This window comes from Neovison vison, chromosome 7, assembly GCF_020171115.1.
Source record: "Neovison vison isolate M4711 chromosome 7, ASM_NN_V1, whole genome shotgun sequence".
Classification (NCBI taxonomy): Eukaryota; Metazoa; Chordata; class Mammalia; order Carnivora; family Mustelidae; genus Neogale; species Neogale vison.
Genome location: NC_058097.1, coordinates 12411076 through 12430747, shown reverse-complemented (window position 1 = coordinate 12430747; position 19672 = coordinate 12411076). Strand labels below are relative to the sequence as shown.

Sequence of the window (19672 nt, the reverse complement as noted above, 5' to 3'; positions counted from 1 at the left end):
GCGGCGGAGCTGGCCAGGGTGGCTGTGAGTGAGAAGCAAAGCCAGCAGCTGGCCTGGGCTAGGGAATGGACTCCCTGCTGCCTTCGGTCAGAGGGGGAGGTAAGAGTTCCCTGAACCCACGCAGGGGAGGGCTGAGACACTCAGCGAGGCGGCGTCAGTGCACTGTCACCGCAGATTGTCCCGTGTCTGGGCTTCTGTCCTTTGGTGGTCCCCACGTGAGAGAGCAGTGCTGTGCCCGTGGCAGAGGGCGGGGCTCCGGTTCACTGCGCACCCCATTCTGTGCTCAGGGCCTGGCACTCAGCAGGTGCCCGCTGATGTCCGCGGAATATGTAGATGAGAGTCCATTAAATCAATTCACTTTTTTGTTTGGGGTTTGCATCAGACCCTAGAGTTTCACTTGTGACTTCAGGGCCCCTCCTTGACCCCAATCCCTTTCTTCCTCAATCTGTGATCATCATCCGTGGTCCACCATGGCTGCCAAGACGGAAGCGAATGTGAACCTTCTTCCCCCTTTCTCCAGACTTCATGCCACATGAGCGCCGGGAGCCCTCACCCAGCCCCTGCTTGCTTCCGGGGAGAACAGGAGACTGGCGACGGTGTCCCCAAGGCACTGACGATCCAGACCTAGTGTTTAATTGGATGAAAGTGGGCAGGTTGTCACCTTGGCCTTTCTTTCTCATCTGTGGTCCTGATTCATCCCCTCAAGGACACATCACACAAATGCCCTGTGTGCCAAAGCAAACGCCTACATTTCCATCTTGTTTGGCTTCCTGCATCTTTTCCCTCGGCATATCTTTATACCTGTGGTCACTTTCACATTTGCAATATCCAGAGGGGACGGAAAATGACACCCATGTCTACCACACAGGGCACAGACACTTAGAAATGCCTGCTGTGCCCCATATAGAAGGCAGAACATTCAGGTAAGCTTTCCATTCTGTTTGGGTTAAACATCATCTCCTAAAATTGGGAATACCGAGTGAGACATGATTGCCCAGAAAGGAGAGAATGAAGAAACCTGCAACACCCTGCTGGGGCCTCCATCACAGGACCCAGCTTTGGGTCAAGTGGGAAAAACCACTCAGTGGCCCCCAGATTGCCAGTTATGGGCTAATGATATCAAGGGTGCTGGTGGAATATCTGGGAAGTTCACCACCAATGGCAAACCTTGTCCACATGTGTAATAGGCATCTTCCTGGGCACCTGCCACCTGCAGCCCAGAGCAGATAAGCCTGGGGTCATGGCTTGGCCCCACCCCCACTCAGGGGCTGTATTAGTCAAGATTCTCCAGAGAAACAGAACCAATAGGTGGCATATACAGAAAGAGATTTAGTCTAAGGAATTGGCTGACAAGTCTCAAGATCTTTAGTCAGCAAACTAGAGACCCACGAGAGCCAGTGGCATAGTTCCAGTCCAAAGACCAGCAGGTCTGAGACCTAGGAAGAGTCAAAGTTTCAGTTCAAGTCTGAAGGCAGGAAAAAAAAACAAAAACAAAAACAAAAACAAAAATGGGTGTCCCAGCTCAATGGCAGTCAGACAGGAAAAGTTCCCTCTTACTCTTGGGAAGATAAACCTTTCTGTTCTAGTCAAGCCTTCAACTGATTAGATGTGGCCCACCCACATTGGGGAGGGCAATCTGTTTTACTTAGTCCCTTCAAATGTTGATCTCATCCAAAAACACTTTCACAGACTCACTCCAAATAATGTTTGGCCAAGTCTCTGGCTGACCACCTTGTGGCTGACATTGAAACATAATATTAACTATTATAGGGGCCAAGCACCAGAAACAGGTGAGGTTTTTGCTCCATATTCATCTCTTACAAAGGGACACCCCCTCTTGTATTCCCCCAGGCTGTGAGTGCCTGATTCATGGAACACAAGTCCAAATTCTCTGCTCAAGGCATGGTTAGAAAACCAGGGAATTTATATCTTGCACCTACAAGAATGAGTGAGTGAGAAAACAGCTTGATCAATGGCTAGAAAATGACGCCATTGGGTGACCTCATACCCTTGCCTGGTCTCTAACTGGGAAGGAATGGAGAGTGGAGGGCAGAGGCCATCAGAACGGGGCTCTTCGGGAAGGTGGGAGACTTAGGCACCCCCTACAAACATACGCACCCCGATGGAGCCTCTCTGGTCAGCAGCAGCTGCCTCTTGGTCATTCTGAACATCCTGGAAGCAGAAACTTGCTGGCTACTTGCCAAAACCATACCCCTTTCCTGGGCATGTGTGTCGCTGGGGTGTCTTGCCCTCCCTCACGGCTAGTGTGCTATGGGGTTGAGGGGCGGCCAGCAGCTAGCATTTCTTTAAACAATAGAGCCCCGAATGACTTTGAGCTGACCTACCCCATCAGCCCCTGTTTTCGCTGGACTGAAATAACAAGTCAGGCCCCAGGGGGCTGATGACTCCAAATCCAAAAGGAGGACATTGGATCACCAAAAGAACCAAGAGATTTTGCTAATTTTTTTCCTCTTTAATTTATTTAATTGACAGAGAGAGACACACAGCGAGAGAGGGAACACAAGCAGGGGGCGTGAGAGAGGGAGAAGCAGGCTTCCTACAGGGAGGGAGCCCTATGCGGCCTTGATCCCAGGACTCTGGGACCATGACCTGAGCTGAAGTCAGACACTTAACAACTGAGCCACCCAGGGACCCTGAGACTTTGCTTATTTATATTGGCCAAAATTTGGCAAAGTGACCAGGGGAGGGTATCTGAGACCAGAGGCCTGGGGAGGGAAGAGTGTGAGATGGGGTTTATTGTACTGATACTTAGAATTCCGCAGGGCCAGTGTGAGTAGCTGGGATAGTACTTTTTTTTTTTTCTTTTCAGGATTTTATTTATTTATTTGACAGGGAGAGGCAAGAGAGGGAACATGAGCAGAGGGAGTAGGAGAGGGAGAAGCAGGCCTCCTGCCAAGTAGGGAGCCCGATGTGGGACTCAATCCCAGGACCCTGGGACCATGGTCTGAGCTGAAGGCAGACGCTTAATGGACTGAGCCATCCAGCTACCCCAGCTAGGATGGTTCTAATTGTTTGCTCTGATGACTGCTTGAAACCTGGTCTTCACTGTGGCTAGATAACCTTTGCTAATAGCGAAGAAGAGGAAAAATGAGCTTAAGACTTATTGAGCATTTACTAGTCACCAGGCTTTAGACTTATTTCACAAATTAGTTAGCAAGTGAGGTTTAGATGGTGTTCTGTGGATGAAGGAATAGAAAAAATTAGGGCATGAGCTCAGGACTGAGCTGACGTTCATCCGTGTGTACCGGTCTCGGGCTCTGGTCCAGACACATTAGTGTACCAACTCAATTAATTATCCTCATTTTTTTTAATTTAAAAAAGCTTATGTATTTATTTGAGAGCACACACGAGCATGCTGGAGTGGGAGGAGGGGCACAGGGAGAGGCAGAAGCAGACTGAGTAGGGAGCTCTGACATGGGGCTCGATCCCAAGACCCTGAGGTCATGACCTGAGCCAAAGGTAGACGCTTAACCCAGTGAGCCACCCAGGTGGCCCTATTATCCTCATTTTACAGGAGAAGTACACGAGGTAGAGAGATGTATTAGGGAGACCTGGGACCCAGGAGTTTCCCAGCAGGTGGGACGGGGACTGTTCTAAGATGTTCTAAGACCCAGACAGCTCCAGGCAGACAGGGTGTGTGTGTGTGTGTGTGTGTGTGTGTGTGTGTGTGTGTGTGTGTAGACAGGGGCGTGTGTGTGTGTGTGTGTGTGTAGACAGGGGCGTGTGTGTGTGTGTGTGTGTGTAGACAGGGGCGTGTGTGTGTGTGTGTAGACAGGTGTGTGTGTGTGTGTGTGTGTTAAGTAATTTGCCCAAAGGAACGCAGTAAGTGGCAGAGCCTGTCCTGATGTTCAGGTGGTCTCAATTTTGTCTCAATTTAGGCTCAAACTCTCCACCTCTGCCCGTGGTTCTCGAGTCCAAAGAGCCGGTGTCTTAAGTAGCTGGAGATTTTGTGGGGGGAAAAAAAAAAAAAGCCCGAAGCCCTGGCCTCGCCCTCACCATTCCGTCCATTGGGGGCAGCTGAGAATTTGCTTTTCCACCAAGTTCACGGGTGACGCCAGTGCTGTTGAGCTGCGGACTGATATGGACAATCTCCCCATTCTCCACCTGGCCTCCGGATGAGAAGGCTGGGCTCGACTCTTCAGGTAGGACCTGGTCACCACCACCTGCACTCACCAACCCGCGGTGGCACAGAGAAACGCGAGGGTGAGGGAAAGGGCGGGCCGCCAGGGGAGGCTGCTTCTGGGTAGGAAGCTGGTGCCCTGGCTCTGGAGGGCCGGGCTGGGGTTGGCACAGACGTGTTTCCAGGGCCTGGCAGCAGTGGTGTAAGTGTCTACCTGGCCTGACTTTGCAGCAGAATTTGGGCCCTGGGTCTCTGGCTCTCTCCAGGATTCTGGGACCAGGCCTTTTTAAAAAATTAAGGTGAAATTCATATAACATGAAGGTAACCGATTTGGGGCATCAAGTCCAATCACCATGTCGTGAGACAACCACTGCTAAGTTCCAAAACGTTTTGGTTCCAAAATAAAACCCAGACCCATGGAGCAGTTACTCCCCATTCTCCTGTCGCCCCTGGCAACCCCCAGTATGTGCTTTGTTTCTGTGGGTTTTCTGAGTATTTCATCTGAATGGAGTCGTATGGTACGTGAACCCCCGTGACTAGCGTCTTTCACTTAAAATAGGATTTTCAAGCTTCATCTGCCTTGTAGCCTGTATCTGTTCTCCATTCCTTTTAATGGCTGAATCACGTTCTGCGGCATATTTGACTGGTTTCCGTCTTTTTGCTGTTGGCAGTGATGCTGCTGCTGTGAACTTTGTGTAGAAGGATTTGAGTACTTGTTCGTGGTGCTCTTGGGTACAGACCTAGGAGCAGAATTGCTGGGTCAAATAGTAGCTTCTCTGAACTTTTCGAGGATTCACCAAACTGTCTTCCAGAGTGGCTGCCCATTTCCTGCTCCCCCCAGCAGCCTGTAAGGGCTCCAACTGGTCCAAGGCCTCATCAACATTATATTGTCTGTTTCTTTGGTAACAGCTGCTGGGGTGTTTAGATGTAAATTTAGATGTGAATTTCCTAATGAGTAGTGATGCTGTGCTTGCTGGCCATTTGGATTGCTTCTTTGGAGAGCAGTGGTAGCTTCTTTGGAGAGCAGTGGATTCACATTCTTTGCTCATTTTTAAGTCATGTCTTTTTGATTAATTCATTTTCTGCTATGATGAGTCAAAGCTGAGTTTCTATATTTCTCCTGGTGGCAATCACAGTAAAAATTGTGGCTGCTATGCATGTCCCCATTCCATGGTCCTGGACCACACTCCGACCTCCAACCAGCAAAGCGACTCCACAGTGTGCAGACGGGGCCAGCGGTGCTTTCCAGACCCTAATGACAGCCCCTCCCAGCCTTCACCTGCCCACATGGCCTCTCTCACCACTGTAGGGAGCAGAGGGAGAAGGGGCCATGACACACCCCCGCTCAGATAATCACAAAGGACACAGGAAGGACATGCAGGAGCAGGCGTGGGGACCCTAGGGGAGGGTGTGAGCAGGAGCAGGAAGACAGAGCCAGTGGTGAGAGGAGCGGGAGCAGGAAGTCAGGAGTACAGACAGAGCTGCTCAATCTGCACCCCTCAGGGGCTAAGACCAGAAAACTTCCAGAAGGTGGTCTGGGTCATGCGGGTGCGCAGGGAAGGGACTAGGGCAGGTAGCGGGCAGCCAGCAGTGAGGCCTCTCAGCCACCCTCTGGTCTTCCTGAGATCATCCTGGGTGGCCGAATTCCCCTTCATAACAAGCAGTCACAGGGGTGCCTGGGTGCCTCAGTGGGTTAAAGTCTCTGCCTTCGGCTCAGGTCATGGCCCCAGGGTCTTGGGATCGAGCCCCACATCAGGACATCAGGCTCTCTGCTCAACGGGGAGCCTGCTTCCTCCCTTCTCTCTGCCTATCTCCTCTGCCTACTTGTGATCTCTGTCTGTCAAATAAATAAATAAATAATCTAAAAACAACAACAACAACAAAAAAACAAGTGGTCACAAGTACAGCTGATTCATAACTTAGTTTACTCCTTTGTAGGGAGCACCCTGGGCAGTGAGGAGCCTCCATCTGCCCCAGAGGGTCCGGCGACCGTGGAGGAGGGTGGTCTCTTCTGGCTGCTGGCCCTGCCTCATGTTTGGGTGCCTGACCCCCACCTTCCCGATCCACAGCAGGCTGAGGGGTCCCTCCCCCTGGTGCAGACTCCCTCTGGGGGCTGACTTGTACCCCCTTTCCCCACTTCCTGCAGGGCCTCTCTGAGACCTCTGGATACTGGCTTGCAATCCTGAGCTGGCCCCGGTTCCAGACAGGTGGGCAGCTGGGTGAGCGCGGCTGCATATCTGGGTGCTGGCAGGGGAGAGGCACGGCCAAGTCTCAGGGCCCCGGGTCCCACCGGGAAATGTGCTCCTCAGCTGGAAAGGAAGCCGGACAGAGCGAGGGTCACTGGCAGCCCAGGTGGTCCTAGGATGGGGACCTTTTGGCAGTTGGTCCTGAAATATGCTCCCAGTTGGAGTTCCAGACCTTTCTAGCAGGAGCTGCTGGGGGTCGGTGCTGGGCCACCTCTGTTCCCTGCTGTAGTTTACTGGGCTCTAGGGAATCAGGGAACATGGGTGAACCCAGCAGGTCCCTAAGTAGCAGCTTTGGTGACAGGAGGAAAGCGACCCTGGAGAAATCCCTGGCCAGGCTGTCATTCCCGTCCTGTGGCCTTGTGGACATGAGGCTGGGCTTCTCTCTCCTCCCTTGTCCTCGGGGGCCCGCAGGTCCCACGGGACTCGGACCAGGACATCCCCGGGCCCTGCATGCTCAGGTGCTTTCTGGGTCTGTGACCTGGACATCCTAGAGCCTGGAGCAGGCCAGCAGGGACCAGAAGAGGGAGCTGTGAGGGGCCCTCACCAAACTGGCAGATGTAACGGTTTCGGGTTTTGCAGCGCTGGTCGTTCCAGTCGAAGGCGGCGGACGCCTGTAGTTCCACACAGTTGCCGAACCTGCCAGGCCAGGACGCTGGGGGCTCAATGCCGGGGAAGGGAAGTAGGAGTCCGGGAGAGGCTTCCATCTTCCCCTCCAGCAGGCCCCTGTGTCTAATGGCCTGGCCCATAGATGGGGCTTCTGGAAGCCAGACCCACCCCCATATGAAGGCTCAACAAGCTGGCCCAAGGGAGGGAAGGCACCCCAGACTCACCCCTGGTTGTCAGGCTGCCCAAAGGCGAAACTCGTAAAGGACTGGTGCTCCCCCGTGGTCCAGCGGAAGGAGTCCTTGGTGGTCTTGTAGGTGAGCCCTGGGCCGCGGCAGGTGAGTTGGCCCACCACCCCGGGCCCCCGCTCAGAGCCCAGGCTCCCCAAGAGGAGCTCCCTGAGCTTGGAGCCTGTTGCCTAATCCCCTTTCTGCTGCCATCGAGCCCTTAGCCCCCTTCCTAGCTCTTCCAGCCCCCCCGCGGCTCTCCCTCTCCCTCTCTTCTGTGCTCTCCCCAGGGAAGGAGGTTGCCTGCCCCATCCTGGGTCCCTAGCTCTCACCACATCCTTACTGTCTGCTGGTGGGTTTTCACAGCTCAGATTCCTGCACCCCCAACCAGGCACTCACCGATCCAGAAGTTTCTGGTCTCAAAGTCACTGTCGGTCACCTCATTGGTGGTCTCCAGGCGGCCCAGGTAGAAGGCGAGGATGTCCTGCACTTTCTGGCTCTCGATCTGGGCCAGCATCCCGCCCTTTCCCTGTAACCCCCATTCCAGGTCACCCTGGCAGGGTCCCAGAGCTCAGACCAGCCCTTCCTGCCCACCCCGCCACAGCCAGGGATGTCCTCTTCCTCTGCCTCCTCCTTCTAGAGTGGGGGTCCCCCTTCCTTGCCCCTGCCTGCCTCTCCTCTCTCTGGGCATGGGGGGGGTGGGGGGCCAAGACTGACTGGGCCCTGCCCTTGGGAAACTTTTGTTTCATGTGTTCAATGTCCTGAACACATGTGAATCGGTTGCCAACATGAACACCTTGAGAGATGGCAATGAAAATCTGAATTTCTGATTCTCTTGAAAAATCCCAAGTTCTGGCCTTTCTGTACTTGGTGACCTGCTGGGCAGCCCGCAACTAGAGCTGAATCAGGGTGGCTCCTTAGAGGGGGGTGGGTGGGGCCTCACCCCTGCACCCCACCCCAAGTCCCTCAGCTCATTCAGTGACCTCCTGGCTTCCGTGGACCTCTGAGTTTGGGGCCCCTGCTTTATCCTAATGACCAGAGTCAGGTCAGGAGAAATCGAAGGAACCATCTCTTCATCCAAGGTCGGTCCAAGGACCCTCGCTTGAGATCCTGGGGTTCCCTGGGAAGGCTGAGGTTCACTGTCACCTGGCATTTCATCTTGGCTCCGTAGTAGGTGTCTGCCTCCGAAGACACCAGGAAGCAGTCTCCGTCGATCCTCAGGTCACAAGTGTGGAAGGGAAAGTGCACCTTGGCTGGGGACAGGGGGGCCCGACTGTGCGTGTGGGGACCTCAGACGCATTACACCTTCCTCCCTGCCAGGGAGCTAAGGTGAAGGGAAGGGAAGGGAAGCCCCTTCCTCTGGCCACTGTCTCCAAGCTGGGGCGGGGGGTGGGGGAGTCAGCGGCGTGCTGGGGAATGTGTGACATCCAGCTTGCTCTCTCTTCCAAAAAGAAGAACGATCTGTAGCATTTGCCAGATTCTGCGGTGGGAATGCCACCAACGTGATGTGATTGCATGGGGAGTCGGGAGATGTGCCCAGTGAGGGGCTCCCGGGGGATGGCCTGGCTCATCGGGGGACCTCGGGGCAGGACTCACTGGCACACTGGGCTCCCCCATAGCCGACGTCACAGACGCAGGAACACTCCTCTTCCCGGAACCGGCCGTGAACACACTGTACGCTGCAGCGCACTGCCGGGGGGCGGGGGGAGGGAGAGCGGAGCTCAGCCCACAGCCCCCGGACCCCGTGCTGCCCCTCATGGGCCTCAGAGTGTGGGCAATGGTCAACCGTGACAGGAAAGACCCTCGAGGATGGGACCCCATCAGGGCTTCCTGCTGCGGCTACGCTTGGTGTCTGGATCTCCGTCGTAGAGAGAAGCAGATTAGGGTTCAGGGGTGACCTGCCTACAGTCACAGAGCTGGGAGGGAGACAGTGGGATCAGAGTCTACTTCCAGATCCTGATAGGGGCCTCCTCCCACCCTCTCAGGACCTAAGGGCCAAATTAGATTCTACCTTGAATCCCCTACACGGCTCAGGCTCTGGCAGGGCTCAGGCTGTTGGTCGAATGACTACACGGTGTTCAGATCAGCAAGTACCCGGTCAGTGGCTGCACACTCCCTCGGGGCTCTCTCCAGACACTTGCAGTGGGTGCCCCACGGCCCCTGGACACACCGCACAGGGACACATGGCGCTCCTCACCCACCACGGCTGCCTGCCTGCCTCGGCCCTGGCCCAGGCTTCACTCACCGGGTCCCCGGGTGGCTGTGACTGGAGCTCTAGGTGCCCCTCACCTTGGCAATATCTGCCCGTGTAGCCGGGGGGACAGTGGCAGTGGCAGGTGCTGACGTTGAGGCGTCCCTGGTTCCGGCAGCTCATGCGACATGGGTTCCTGGGGACCTCTGGTCAGATGAGGATGAACTCAGAGGGCGCCTCCTTCTGGCAGGCCAGGGGGCTGCTTCCCAGGGTGCCAAGGGCCAGGCCTTGAGGACAGTCCCACCAGATGTTGCCACCCTCCACAAGGGTCACCACATGGAGTTCTCTTGTACCCGCTGCCCCAGCAGGAGGCAGGCAGGGCCGGGCACTTACCACAGAGCCCTCCTGTGTGGTCCCAGGCTTTGAAGCAGCCCGAGACGCTGGCTGTGCAGAGCGAACACCAGGAGCCCTTCTTATAGGGGACGATGGTCTTCCCGTTTACCTCCCAGTTGCCCCTGTGAGAGCAAGCACCAGAGGGCTGCAAGGGCCTGGCCTTGGGCAAGGCAGGCGTGGGCCCTGCTGCATGCCCCACGGCCCCTTCAGCTCCTGCTGGCCCAACCCCGGGAGTGAGTCGGGGAGCTGGAGGAGACACGAGATGTCCTAGAAAAGGAAAGACGGCCTCCAGACTAACACGAACACTCCATTCTTCTGTGGCCAAAGCAGAATAGTGCTGCCAAGGAGGGGCATCTGAGGAGAAGCCACATTCTGCTTGGCTGCCCACTTCCGCACCCACTCCCTTTCCTCCTTCCCTCTCCCCGAGAGGGTGTGGATGCCTTTGAGTGGGGGGGGGCTGAGGGTTCTCCCTTGGGTGAAGGCAGGCACCCCTCCCCACCCCGCCCAAGCCCAGCAGGGGATGGCAGGGCAGCTGCCGTGATGGGACCTTACCCGGGAGAGTAGGCACAGACGAAGGCTTCCATCTCGGCCTGGGCCCCAGAGCACCGATGCCGCCCACAGCCCAGCCGGCTCGACGTGGCCCACACGAGCTGCCGGAGACACGGCGGCTCAGGAACCCTGTCACAGGCCACCCCCACTCCCGGTCTGGGGGCCGGCAACACTGATGATGCTTGCCCCGGCGGAGGCAGACACAGTCTCTGCCCCCAGTGAGGCAGACAGACAGACCTCGGGGCCTCAGGAGCCGTAGCTGTGCTGGGCAGAGCTATGGGGACAGGTGGGCACAGCTTAGGAAGGCTTTCTGGGTGAGGGGTGTGGAGAGGTTTGGACGGGCAGATACCTGAAGAAAGGAGAGAATCTTGGCAGGGGGAGGAGTGTTGAAAGAAAGTCTTGGACCTCAAAGTCTTTGTGACAGACCGACACGTGGCTACAACCCTTCCCTCCTCCCTGCAGGCCCCTCTTAAACGTGCCTTTGCAGTTCTTTGCAATGAGAGGAGGACTCTCTTTTCTAGCCTGGAACCCGGCTGGGCCTGGGGCTTGTGTTGGCCAATAGAATGCAGCAGAAGTGATACTGAGCTGGGGGGGTGCTGGGTGGCTCCATTGGTTAAACGTCCGACTCTTGGTTTAGGTTAAGGTCATGATCTCATGGTTGTGAGTTCTAGCCCTGTGTCAGGTTCCTGGCTCAGAGCAGTCTGCTTGGGATTCTGTTTCTTCCTCTGCCCTACCTGCCCCCAGCTCCCGTGTGCTTACTCTCTAAAATAAATAAATAAAATAACGTCTTAAAAAAAATGATATTGAGCTGGTTTTGAACCTAGGGCTGGAGACCCCACAAGCACAAGGGAATCAGGTGAGGCCCCTCTAGACGGCCAGCTCCCAGCCCAGGCAGCAGCTGACTGCACTTGTATTTGGGCCCAGCAAAGACCAGAAGAACCAGGGCCACACAGGGCCCAGCCCAAGGATGCTAAACTTTGGGGTAGTGTGTTAGCAACAAAAGCTAACAGGTACAGGTCTCTGATAGTATTCAGCACTTGGATTGAAAATCTTAAAATCTGTGACAGCTTGGAAACAGCACAGTCAATGCAGGGGACTAGTTATCAAACTCACACAGCCATGAAGTAGGGGAAACACAGACACATGTGTCCAAGAATTAGAGAAAATACATTCTTTTTAGGAATGCACAAAACATTTGCAAACATTGACCCCTTCACTTAAACAAAGCAAGGCTCAACAAAAACCAAAGGAATAATATTCCATGGGCTGCATTCTATAAGTTCAAATGCAATACAATCTCCAAGTAAGTAACTTAGAAGTAAGGAATGGTTGGGGCGCCTGGGTGGCTCAGTCCGTTAAGTGTCTGCCTTCAGCTCAGGTCATGATCCAAGGGTCCTGGGATCAAATATAAAAAAAATAATAGAGTAAACTGAATAAAGTAAAAGACAGTGAATAATAGGGACACCCCATTAAAATATATTAACTTAAAAAAAGTAAGTAAATAGTAAAAATAAAAGCAGAAATTTAAGAAAAAGAAAAAGGATAAAACAAAAGTTTACTTGTTAAAATAGACACATCTCTGGGAAGACTGGTAAAGAATGAAAGAAGGTGCACATAAACAAAGCTGAAAAGTTTAAAAGGATCTAGCAACAGACACAGGAAATTTTTTTAAAAATTTATTTGTCAGAGAGAGAGCAAGAGAGCCAGGAACAGGGGAAAGCAGGTTCCCTGCTGAGCAGGGAGCCGGATGTGGGACTCCGTCCCAGAGTGAGCGAAAGGCAGATGTTTAACCAACTGAGCCACTCAGGGGTCCCAGGAAAATTTTAAATCCCTGTTTAATCCTAGGTTGTTTTTTTAAAAAGACTTTATTTATTTTTTTATTTGAAAGAGTGAGAGAGGGAGAGCAGGAAGAAGGGCAGAGGGAGAGGGAGAATCCCATGCTGAGCTCAGAACTCAATGTGGGGCTCGATCTCACAACCCTGAGATCGTGACCTGAGCCAAAACCAAGAATCGGATGCTTTAGTGATGTTCTGCTTTTATTTTTATTATTTACTTTCTGTTTTTAATTTTTTTTTGTTTTTTTAGATTTTGTTTTTCTTAATAATCTCTCTACCCAATGTGGGGCTCGAACTCATGACCATGAGATCAAAAGTCACATGCTCCACGGACTAAGTGAACCAGGCACCCATATTATTTACCTTCTCCTACTTTATTCAGCTTACTGTATTTTTTTAAATATTATTTTTTAAAAAGATTTATTTATTTATTTATTTGACACAGAGAGACAGCAAGAGAGGGAACACAAGCAGGGGGAGTGGGAGGGGGAGAAGCAGGCTTCCCGCTGACCAGGGAGCCCGATGCGGGGCTCGATCCCAGGACCCTGAGATCATGACCTGAGCCAAAATTAAGAGTCAGATGCCTAATTGACTGAGCCACCCAGGTACCCCCACTCTGTTTAATCCTAGCCTTAACTGTCTCTTCAGTACTGAAGAATTCCTCCCAATCAATTCGGAAACATAAAATGGACAGTTTCCTAGAAAACAGAACTTGGCAAAAACAATCTCAACGCGAAGTAGACCATTTCCAAAAGTTGAATCAGCAGCTAAAAACCCACACCTACATAGCGTTTGAGAGAATCGGGAGCCAAGCACAGACAACACAGTTTTGAACAATAATAGTAATATGGGGAATTTTCATTTCCAAAGTTTCTATAAAGCTGTAATAATTAAAATACGATTTGTGCAGGGATTAAAATTTTAAAAAGCAGCAAAATAGAATCAAGAACTCAGCAACAGATCCACGGGCAGACATGAGCTTGGTGTGTGACAGGTGGATTGTGAGTCCGCGGGGGAAGGGTTGAATATTCAATGGAAGGTGCCCATTTGTGGAGAGAAATGGGCACAAGCAGGGGAGCAGAGCGGGAGGAAGAAGCAGACTCCCCCTGAGCAGGGAACCCGATGCGGGGCTCGATCCTGGGACTCTGGGATCATGACCTGAGCCGAAGGCTCAACCAACTGAGCCACCACGTGCCCCTAGTTGTTTTTTCTTAAGAGATGAGAACAAATATAGTTAAACATTGTCTAAGTGGAGGTCATGGGTAAAAGGGAGTCCATTACTAGATTTACGTTTGAAATAGTTCATGCTTAGAGCTGAGAAAAGGAAAACTACAGAGCACGTAAGAGCAGCCACAGGTTTGAAGACAACCGGTGGCCCTTCTGAGCTGACCCCGGGGGCCGGGGCTGGTGCCACAGCCTCACCTGAGTGTAGTGGGTGCAGGTGGCGTTGTGGGCACACTCGGCGGCCGCGTGGCTGTACCGCCGCCCCTCTGCGAACCACAGGCCCACCACGCTGACGAAGGACGCCGAGCCTGCCGGCAGCAGCTGCACATTCCAGCCTACTTGCTGGGGGGCTCGAGGTGCTGACGCGGGGCTCGGGACTGGGGCACCGCACAGGGCCGCCCTGGCCTGAGCCCATTGGGCCAGGCTCTCGCTCCAGTCCTGGGGGCGGCACAAAAAGAGATGTCAGCAGCGACCTTTGAGGCCTTAGTGATCCCACTTCCCCCACCGCCCCTGCCCCGGGGTGGGGGTCATGCTGAGAGCACTGGATGGGGAGTCCTGTTTCGCCCACTTCATCCTGGGGCTGGAGAGGGCCAGACCGGGCCTGTGAGTTGCTCTTGGAGATGCGGGGGTGAGAGCACCAGCGAGGTCTGGACGCCTACCCCGGAGCCTAGCTCTATCCGGGCCTGACAGCCTCCCTCCTCCCGACTCCCGCCTTAGGCGCCGCACCAGAGGGGGATGCCCGTTCCTGAGGGAGCAGTGCCAGCCGGGGTGACGGGATGGGCTTCTGTGGTAGACTTTTCTGTCCAGTAATGTGAGCCCGGGTAGGGCCCAAGCCATTCAAAATGGTTTTTTTGCCTGCCATTAGGTACAACGGGCTATAGCCATTGTCAGGGAGGCTCAGTTGCTCCCATCTGGCTTTTCTTTGATGAAAAAGGCCTCAGCGGCCAGGCTGCTTTGTCCTGTCCCGCCCACTCACTGGGCCTTGTGGAGGGGTGCCAACAGGGAAGCAGGACCAGAGAGGCTCCTGGCCTCAGGGCCCAGCTAGCGCTGTTCTCTGGAGTGGCCCTAATCTCTCCCATCCACACACCAGCAGACTCCCTCCCCATACCCCCACGGCTACCAAATCGTCCCCCTCGCCTCTTAAATGAAGGGCTCAACAATCAAGAAGACTTGGGTCACCTCACCCCAGCTGTGTGGACTCTAGCCCCTAATCTCCATGAGACTCGACATCCTTGTCTGTAAATTGGGACAGTAAGACACTCACAGAGGAAGATTATCATGGGGACTCAAAGGGTACAGGGGGAGAGTGCCTGACCCATCGTGGGCGGGACGGCTGTTAGGATTTTACCTCTGATGCAGACCGCAACCGGAGCAGTGGGGATTGCCTGGGGTGGGGGGGGCCTTTGGCCGCCCTGCACCACCTCAAGAGCCTTAGCCTCCCCTGGGTAAAAGCACTAGAGACCCGCACAGGTGAGGGAGGCTGAGTGGTGGGGCTCCATGCTTATCTTCTATGAAATGCTGATTTCTAAGACTTTGGCTAAAGGGGCATGAAAAGCGTCAACCGATGACCAGATGAGGGGGAGCACCTCCCTGCCAGGCACTTGAGCTGGGAGCATTGAGCGTGGGCAGTGGGAGCCAGGACCTGGGCCTGAGGAGAGCCAGAGCTGCTGCAGAGCAGGGAAAGGGAGAGAAGTGACCCCCTCCCACTGGCCCGCCCCACCCCCACCTCCTGGGAAACTGACCCAGGAGCTCTCAAGGTCACCGCCGCTGAGCCAGCCTGGAGGAGTTTATGGGAGGCAGCCATGGGGAACCCTGCTCACCCCCACACAATCCCGCCTTCACCCCCCAGGGCCTGTTGGCATGTGCTGGGGCAGTGCTTCTGGGCCCTGGGATGACACCGCCAACCCTGCCGTCCTATGCCAGAGGAGCAGAGACCTTGGAGGGGCCCCTTCTAGTCATCCAGATAAACCATGAAGAAGCACTGGGTCCTGGTCACATTCCAGGCCTTTCCCTCAAGCAGGACGCTTCTCCCTCCCAGTCTTCTGCCCCTCTGATCCTGCGGGGAGTCCTTTGTGGAGCGCCTCTTTCCTGCCGGGCTCCTTCCATGTCTTCTGGTTTCCAGGGCAACGGGATGGGATGTGAGGAAAGGCCAAAGGACTGGCCCTTTTGGGAAGCAGGCCGTGGCAGAACCCTAGCAACCAGGAACTGTCCCCTCGTGGGCAGGGGGACTGGCTGTCCCCCTGCCCTGCCCAGGCGGAAGGGCGCCTGCCACAGGCCTGGCCTCCTGAGCCGTCTTCGGGATCGCCCCTCCAGCCACCTCCTCGGTGAGCCCGCCTTGGGGTACTCACCATTCTCTGCATGTTGGCCGCGGGGGGCTGCACCCGGCTACGCAGACGGTTGTGCACGGAGAGGAGCAGGAACGTCTCCTTACTGCTCAGGGCTGGGGTAGGAGACAAGGTCAGGCCCCCTGCACAGCGGGACCTGGTCTCCCCTGGGGTGACCCTTGCTGTGGCAAGCTGAGAGGGCTGCCCTGCCCTTAGGGAGCAAGAGCTGATGGGGCCAGGGGCACGGGGATGGTGGGGGATGGACGGCCTACGGGAGACCGGGAGCTGGGGGCCTGGGAGGGAGGCAGGTATGCAGGGACCTGAGCTGGGGGCTGGGCTGACTGGAGGGAGGTAGGGCCACCGGCTGGGGTGGGGGCAGCCCCGGAGCCGCCAGCTTTGGGCTTTGGGCTGCTATTCCTCCTTGACCCCCACGGCTGGGCCCACTCCCCTTCATTCTTCCTGCTCCCCAGTCCCAGCCTCCGCCATCCACCTTGGGTCCTAGGACCACCTTCGGGGCAGGGGGGTTGCTATTTAAACCCCACAGGTCTGCCCAGAGCTCAGGCCTTCCTGACACTGCTCTGTGGCACTCCTAGCTCCTTCCCCTCGTTCCTCACCCCGGGGGGGGGGGGGTCCCTTACCTCCAGGCATCGGAGCCTGTTCCGCCTGCAGTGGGAGTAACTTTGGCTCCGTCTGGGCCATGCCAAGGAGAGCCAGGAGCACGGGCAGGAGGCCAGGCCAGGGGCCCCCCAGCCGGGCGGAGGGCGCCAGCCCCAGCATGGGCCTGTTGGGCGCTCTGGCTCAGCCGTCCAGCTTGCTTCCCAAGCTAGACAGAACTACTCACAATCTCAAGGAGGCAGGCTGGACGGGCAGACAAAAGGGGGAGGCTGGTGTGAGTAATTGGTGTATCCAAAAGGCCTCCTGTCGACACTGGCATGAAGAGCCAGCCAGCTCCAATCCCAGGGTTCCCTCCCTCCTCCAGCCGAGGGCCTGGCCAGCGGCCCTGCCCACAACAGCCAACCAGGCAGTGTGCACTGACCCTGTGCCCCTGCTAATCATTGCAGGATTATTGGAGCCCTCGGGGAGCCCCTGGAGACCCCGCTGATTGGCCCGCAGACATTCCAGGGCGGTGGATTAGCAAATGATGGCCGGCCCGCCTGGGACAGTGTCCTCTGGGCCCACCGGCAGCCTCTAGTCCCAGTTCCAGGCCCAGGGTAGGCAGGCAGGAACTGGGTGAGACCCCAGGGGAATTCTTCCCTTTCTTGGGAAGTTCATCCCAACCCCCAGCCATGAATTAAACATGATGGACGTAACCACAGACCAGGCAGCTACCACCGCTGGGTGGGGGCACTGGGAGGTTGGGTTTGTAGGGGAATGGGTTAGGGCTGCACCTGTAGGAGGGAAAGAGTGCCTTAGGACTCTGGGCAGTGTCTGTCTGGGCAGTGTTGGGGGCTGGGCCCCAGCCCCAACAGCCCTTTTGTCCCCAGCATTCTGCAGGCCGGGAGAGGGCCCCGTCGAGCAGAGGAGAGCACATGATGCCCTTAGCTGACTGGAGTCCTACAGGGAACAAGTGGGACCCTAGATGATCAGGCAGTGCGGCAGGCGGACAGCAAACTGCCATGATGCTTTGGGGCTGGCTGAGGCCTCCATGCAGATCTGCACCAAAGCCCACGATTCTTAGAAAAGACAAGGCTATCCCACAGGCCGTGGCCAAATGCCCACACACCACCTCCAGGCTGACCAAAGGTTAATCACCCACTGCAAAGGACTGCCTTGGAAGCCAACTACTTCCTCCTTCTGGAGTTTGTGTGACCCTTGACCTTTGGGCCGACACCCTCTCAGAGCCCGGCGTCACCTACCTGGGAAATTCCACAGAGATGCATTGAGATGCAACAATATCCATGGACGTGGATATTGTTGTAGGTATGGGGGGAGGGGATGGGAGCAGGGCCAGGCACAAGGACCCCTAAGCTGGCCTGGGGTTGTGCGTCCCCCCCCAGAATACCTGGGGCTTCGGGAGTTTCTTCTCCCTCCAGTGGGGTGGCCACACGATTTCAGATTCATCCTGCCCGGGGCCTAGCAATGCTTAATAATAGTGACCTTTCCTCCAGAGCTCACCTGGGTTCTAACTGAGACTGTCTGTAAGACCCTGGGATTGTCACTTCCACCCCTGGGCCTCCATGTCCACTGGTGTTAAACAGGACTCCCTAACCAAGGGATTGTACCTTGCTTTCCATGGCATTTCATGCTGGGTGTTGAGAATGGGTAGGTCCTTTCTTGCATGGCTGATCTCCCCAGTGAGCAACTTCTCTTCTGATTTCTACCACCATGGATTAATTTTCTTATTTTGAATGTCAGAGGAACCGACTCCTAGGATATGTACACTTTAAGGCCGCGATTCCTTTCCTCTCCGTGTCTATGAGATTCATCTATGTTGTGGTCTGTTTTAGTAGGTTGTTTTTGTTTATGTGGTTTTTTTTTTATAAAGTCTTTTTTTTTTTTAATTTGGGAGAGAGAGAACATAAGCAGGGGCACAACAGGAGAGGGAGAAGCAGACCCTCCTCTGAGCAGGGAGCCCGATGTGGGGCTTGATCCCAGGACCCCAAGATCATGACCTGAGGCGAAGGCAGATGCGTAACCAACTGAGCCACCCAGATGCCCCATGTTTGGGTTTTTTAAAAAAAATGTATGTATGTATTTACTTATTTATTAGAGGAAGAATATGTGAGGTGGGGAGGGGAAGAGGGGGCAGAGAAACTTCAGCAGACACTGTGCTCACTGTGGAGCCCATACTGGGCTCAGTCTCATGGTCCTGAGATCACAGCCTGAGCCAAAACCAAGAACTGGGTGCTTAACCGACCGCATCACCCAGGTGCCCCTCTTTGTTTTTAATTGCTGGTAGTAATTTATATTTTCATTTTCCTATAAATAGACATTTGGGTTGTTTTAAGCTTTTGTTTTTTATGAATAAAGCCACTGTCAACATGATTGTACAATTTAAAATTTTCCTCTCATAAACAGCTACAAAAGAAAGAAAAGACAAAAATTCCCCAAATCAAGAGGGAGACATCATAACAACTGATAGTATAGAAATAAAAAAGTAAGAGAATATTAAGAATAACTTTATGTTAATAAAATAGACAATGTACATATAATGGACAAATTCCTAGAAAGACAAATCAGCAAAACTGATTCAAGAAGAAATAGGAAATCTTAATACCCATTTAAAATTGAGAAACCAAATGGGAGAGAATTTCTCAATATAATTAACATTTTAAAATATGCTTTTTATTATATCTGAATAGTTGCAAAATTTAAAAATGTCCATACTGCTTATAGTAGAATCCACTTTTAAAGATTTTTATTTATTTATTTATTTGACAGAGAGAGAGAGAGATCACAAGTGAACATAGAGGCAGGCAGAGGGAAGGGGGTAGCAGGCTCCCCACTGAGCAGAGAGCCCAATGCGGGGCTCAATCCCAGGACCTCGGGATCATGACCTGAGCTGAAAGCAGAAGCTTTAACCCACTCAGCCACCCAGGCGCACCTAAAATCCACTTTTAAAGTGTAGCTATTTATGTTGTACTCTTATATCAGAATTTTAAGGAGGATCAAACAAAATGAGCAAAGATTAAAAGTTTATACAAAATCCTGTGAAAATCCTACAGTGAGCATCATACATACTGATGGAGGACTAAATGCTTTCTCTCCAAGATCAGAAGCAAGGCAAGAATGTCAGCTCTCACCACTCCCGCTCAGCACTATCCTTCTGGATGTGGGATTAGTGCAATCGGGTGAAATAAGCAATTAAGGGCATCCAGATGGAGAGGAATCAGTGAAACTGTCTGTGTTTGCAAATGATATAATCCCGTATGTAGGAAATCCCAGGGAATGTTGAAAAGAAAACCCTACTAGAACAAAGGTCTCAGGATACAAAATAAA

At 53.9% G+C, this 19672-nt stretch overlaps 1 protein-coding gene across 1 annotated transcript; it reads right to left on the bottom strand.

The window, feature by feature from the left end:
* Positions 1 to 6047: 6047 nt before the first annotated feature.
* Positions 6048 to 16682, bottom strand: CLEC18C (C-type lectin domain family 18 member C). Its single transcript, XM_044260380.1, has 12 exons — positions 16372 to 16682; positions 15758 to 15849; positions 13608 to 13847; positions 10354 to 10451; positions 9802 to 9923; positions 9507 to 9614; positions 8814 to 8906; positions 8364 to 8470; positions 7617 to 7746; positions 7218 to 7314; positions 6932 to 7023; positions 6048 to 6450 (listed from the first exon to the last, which is right to left on the bottom strand). Exons 1-12 carry the CDS (start codon positions 16508 to 16510, stop codon positions 6413 to 6415), a joined length of 1356 nt encoding a protein of 451 aa, XP_044116315.1. The 5' UTR covers positions 16511 to 16682; the 3' UTR covers positions 6048 to 6412.
* Between the last annotated feature and the right edge of the window lie 2990 nt (positions 16683 to 19672).

Coding starts and splice junctions, on each gene's coding strand:
- CLEC18C (XM_044260380.1), bottom strand. CDS start 16,510: ATGCTGGGGCTGGCGCCCTCCGCCCGGCTGGGGGGCCCCTGGCCTGGC. Junction 15,850..16,371: donor ACAGGCTCCGATGCCTGGAG/GTAAGGGACCCC, acceptor CTCCTACCCCAG/CCCTGAGCAGTAAGGAGACG. Junction 9,924..10,353: donor GTCTGTGCCTACTCTCCCGG/GTAAGGTCCCAT, acceptor TTGCTCTCACAG/GGGCAACTGGGAGGTAAACG.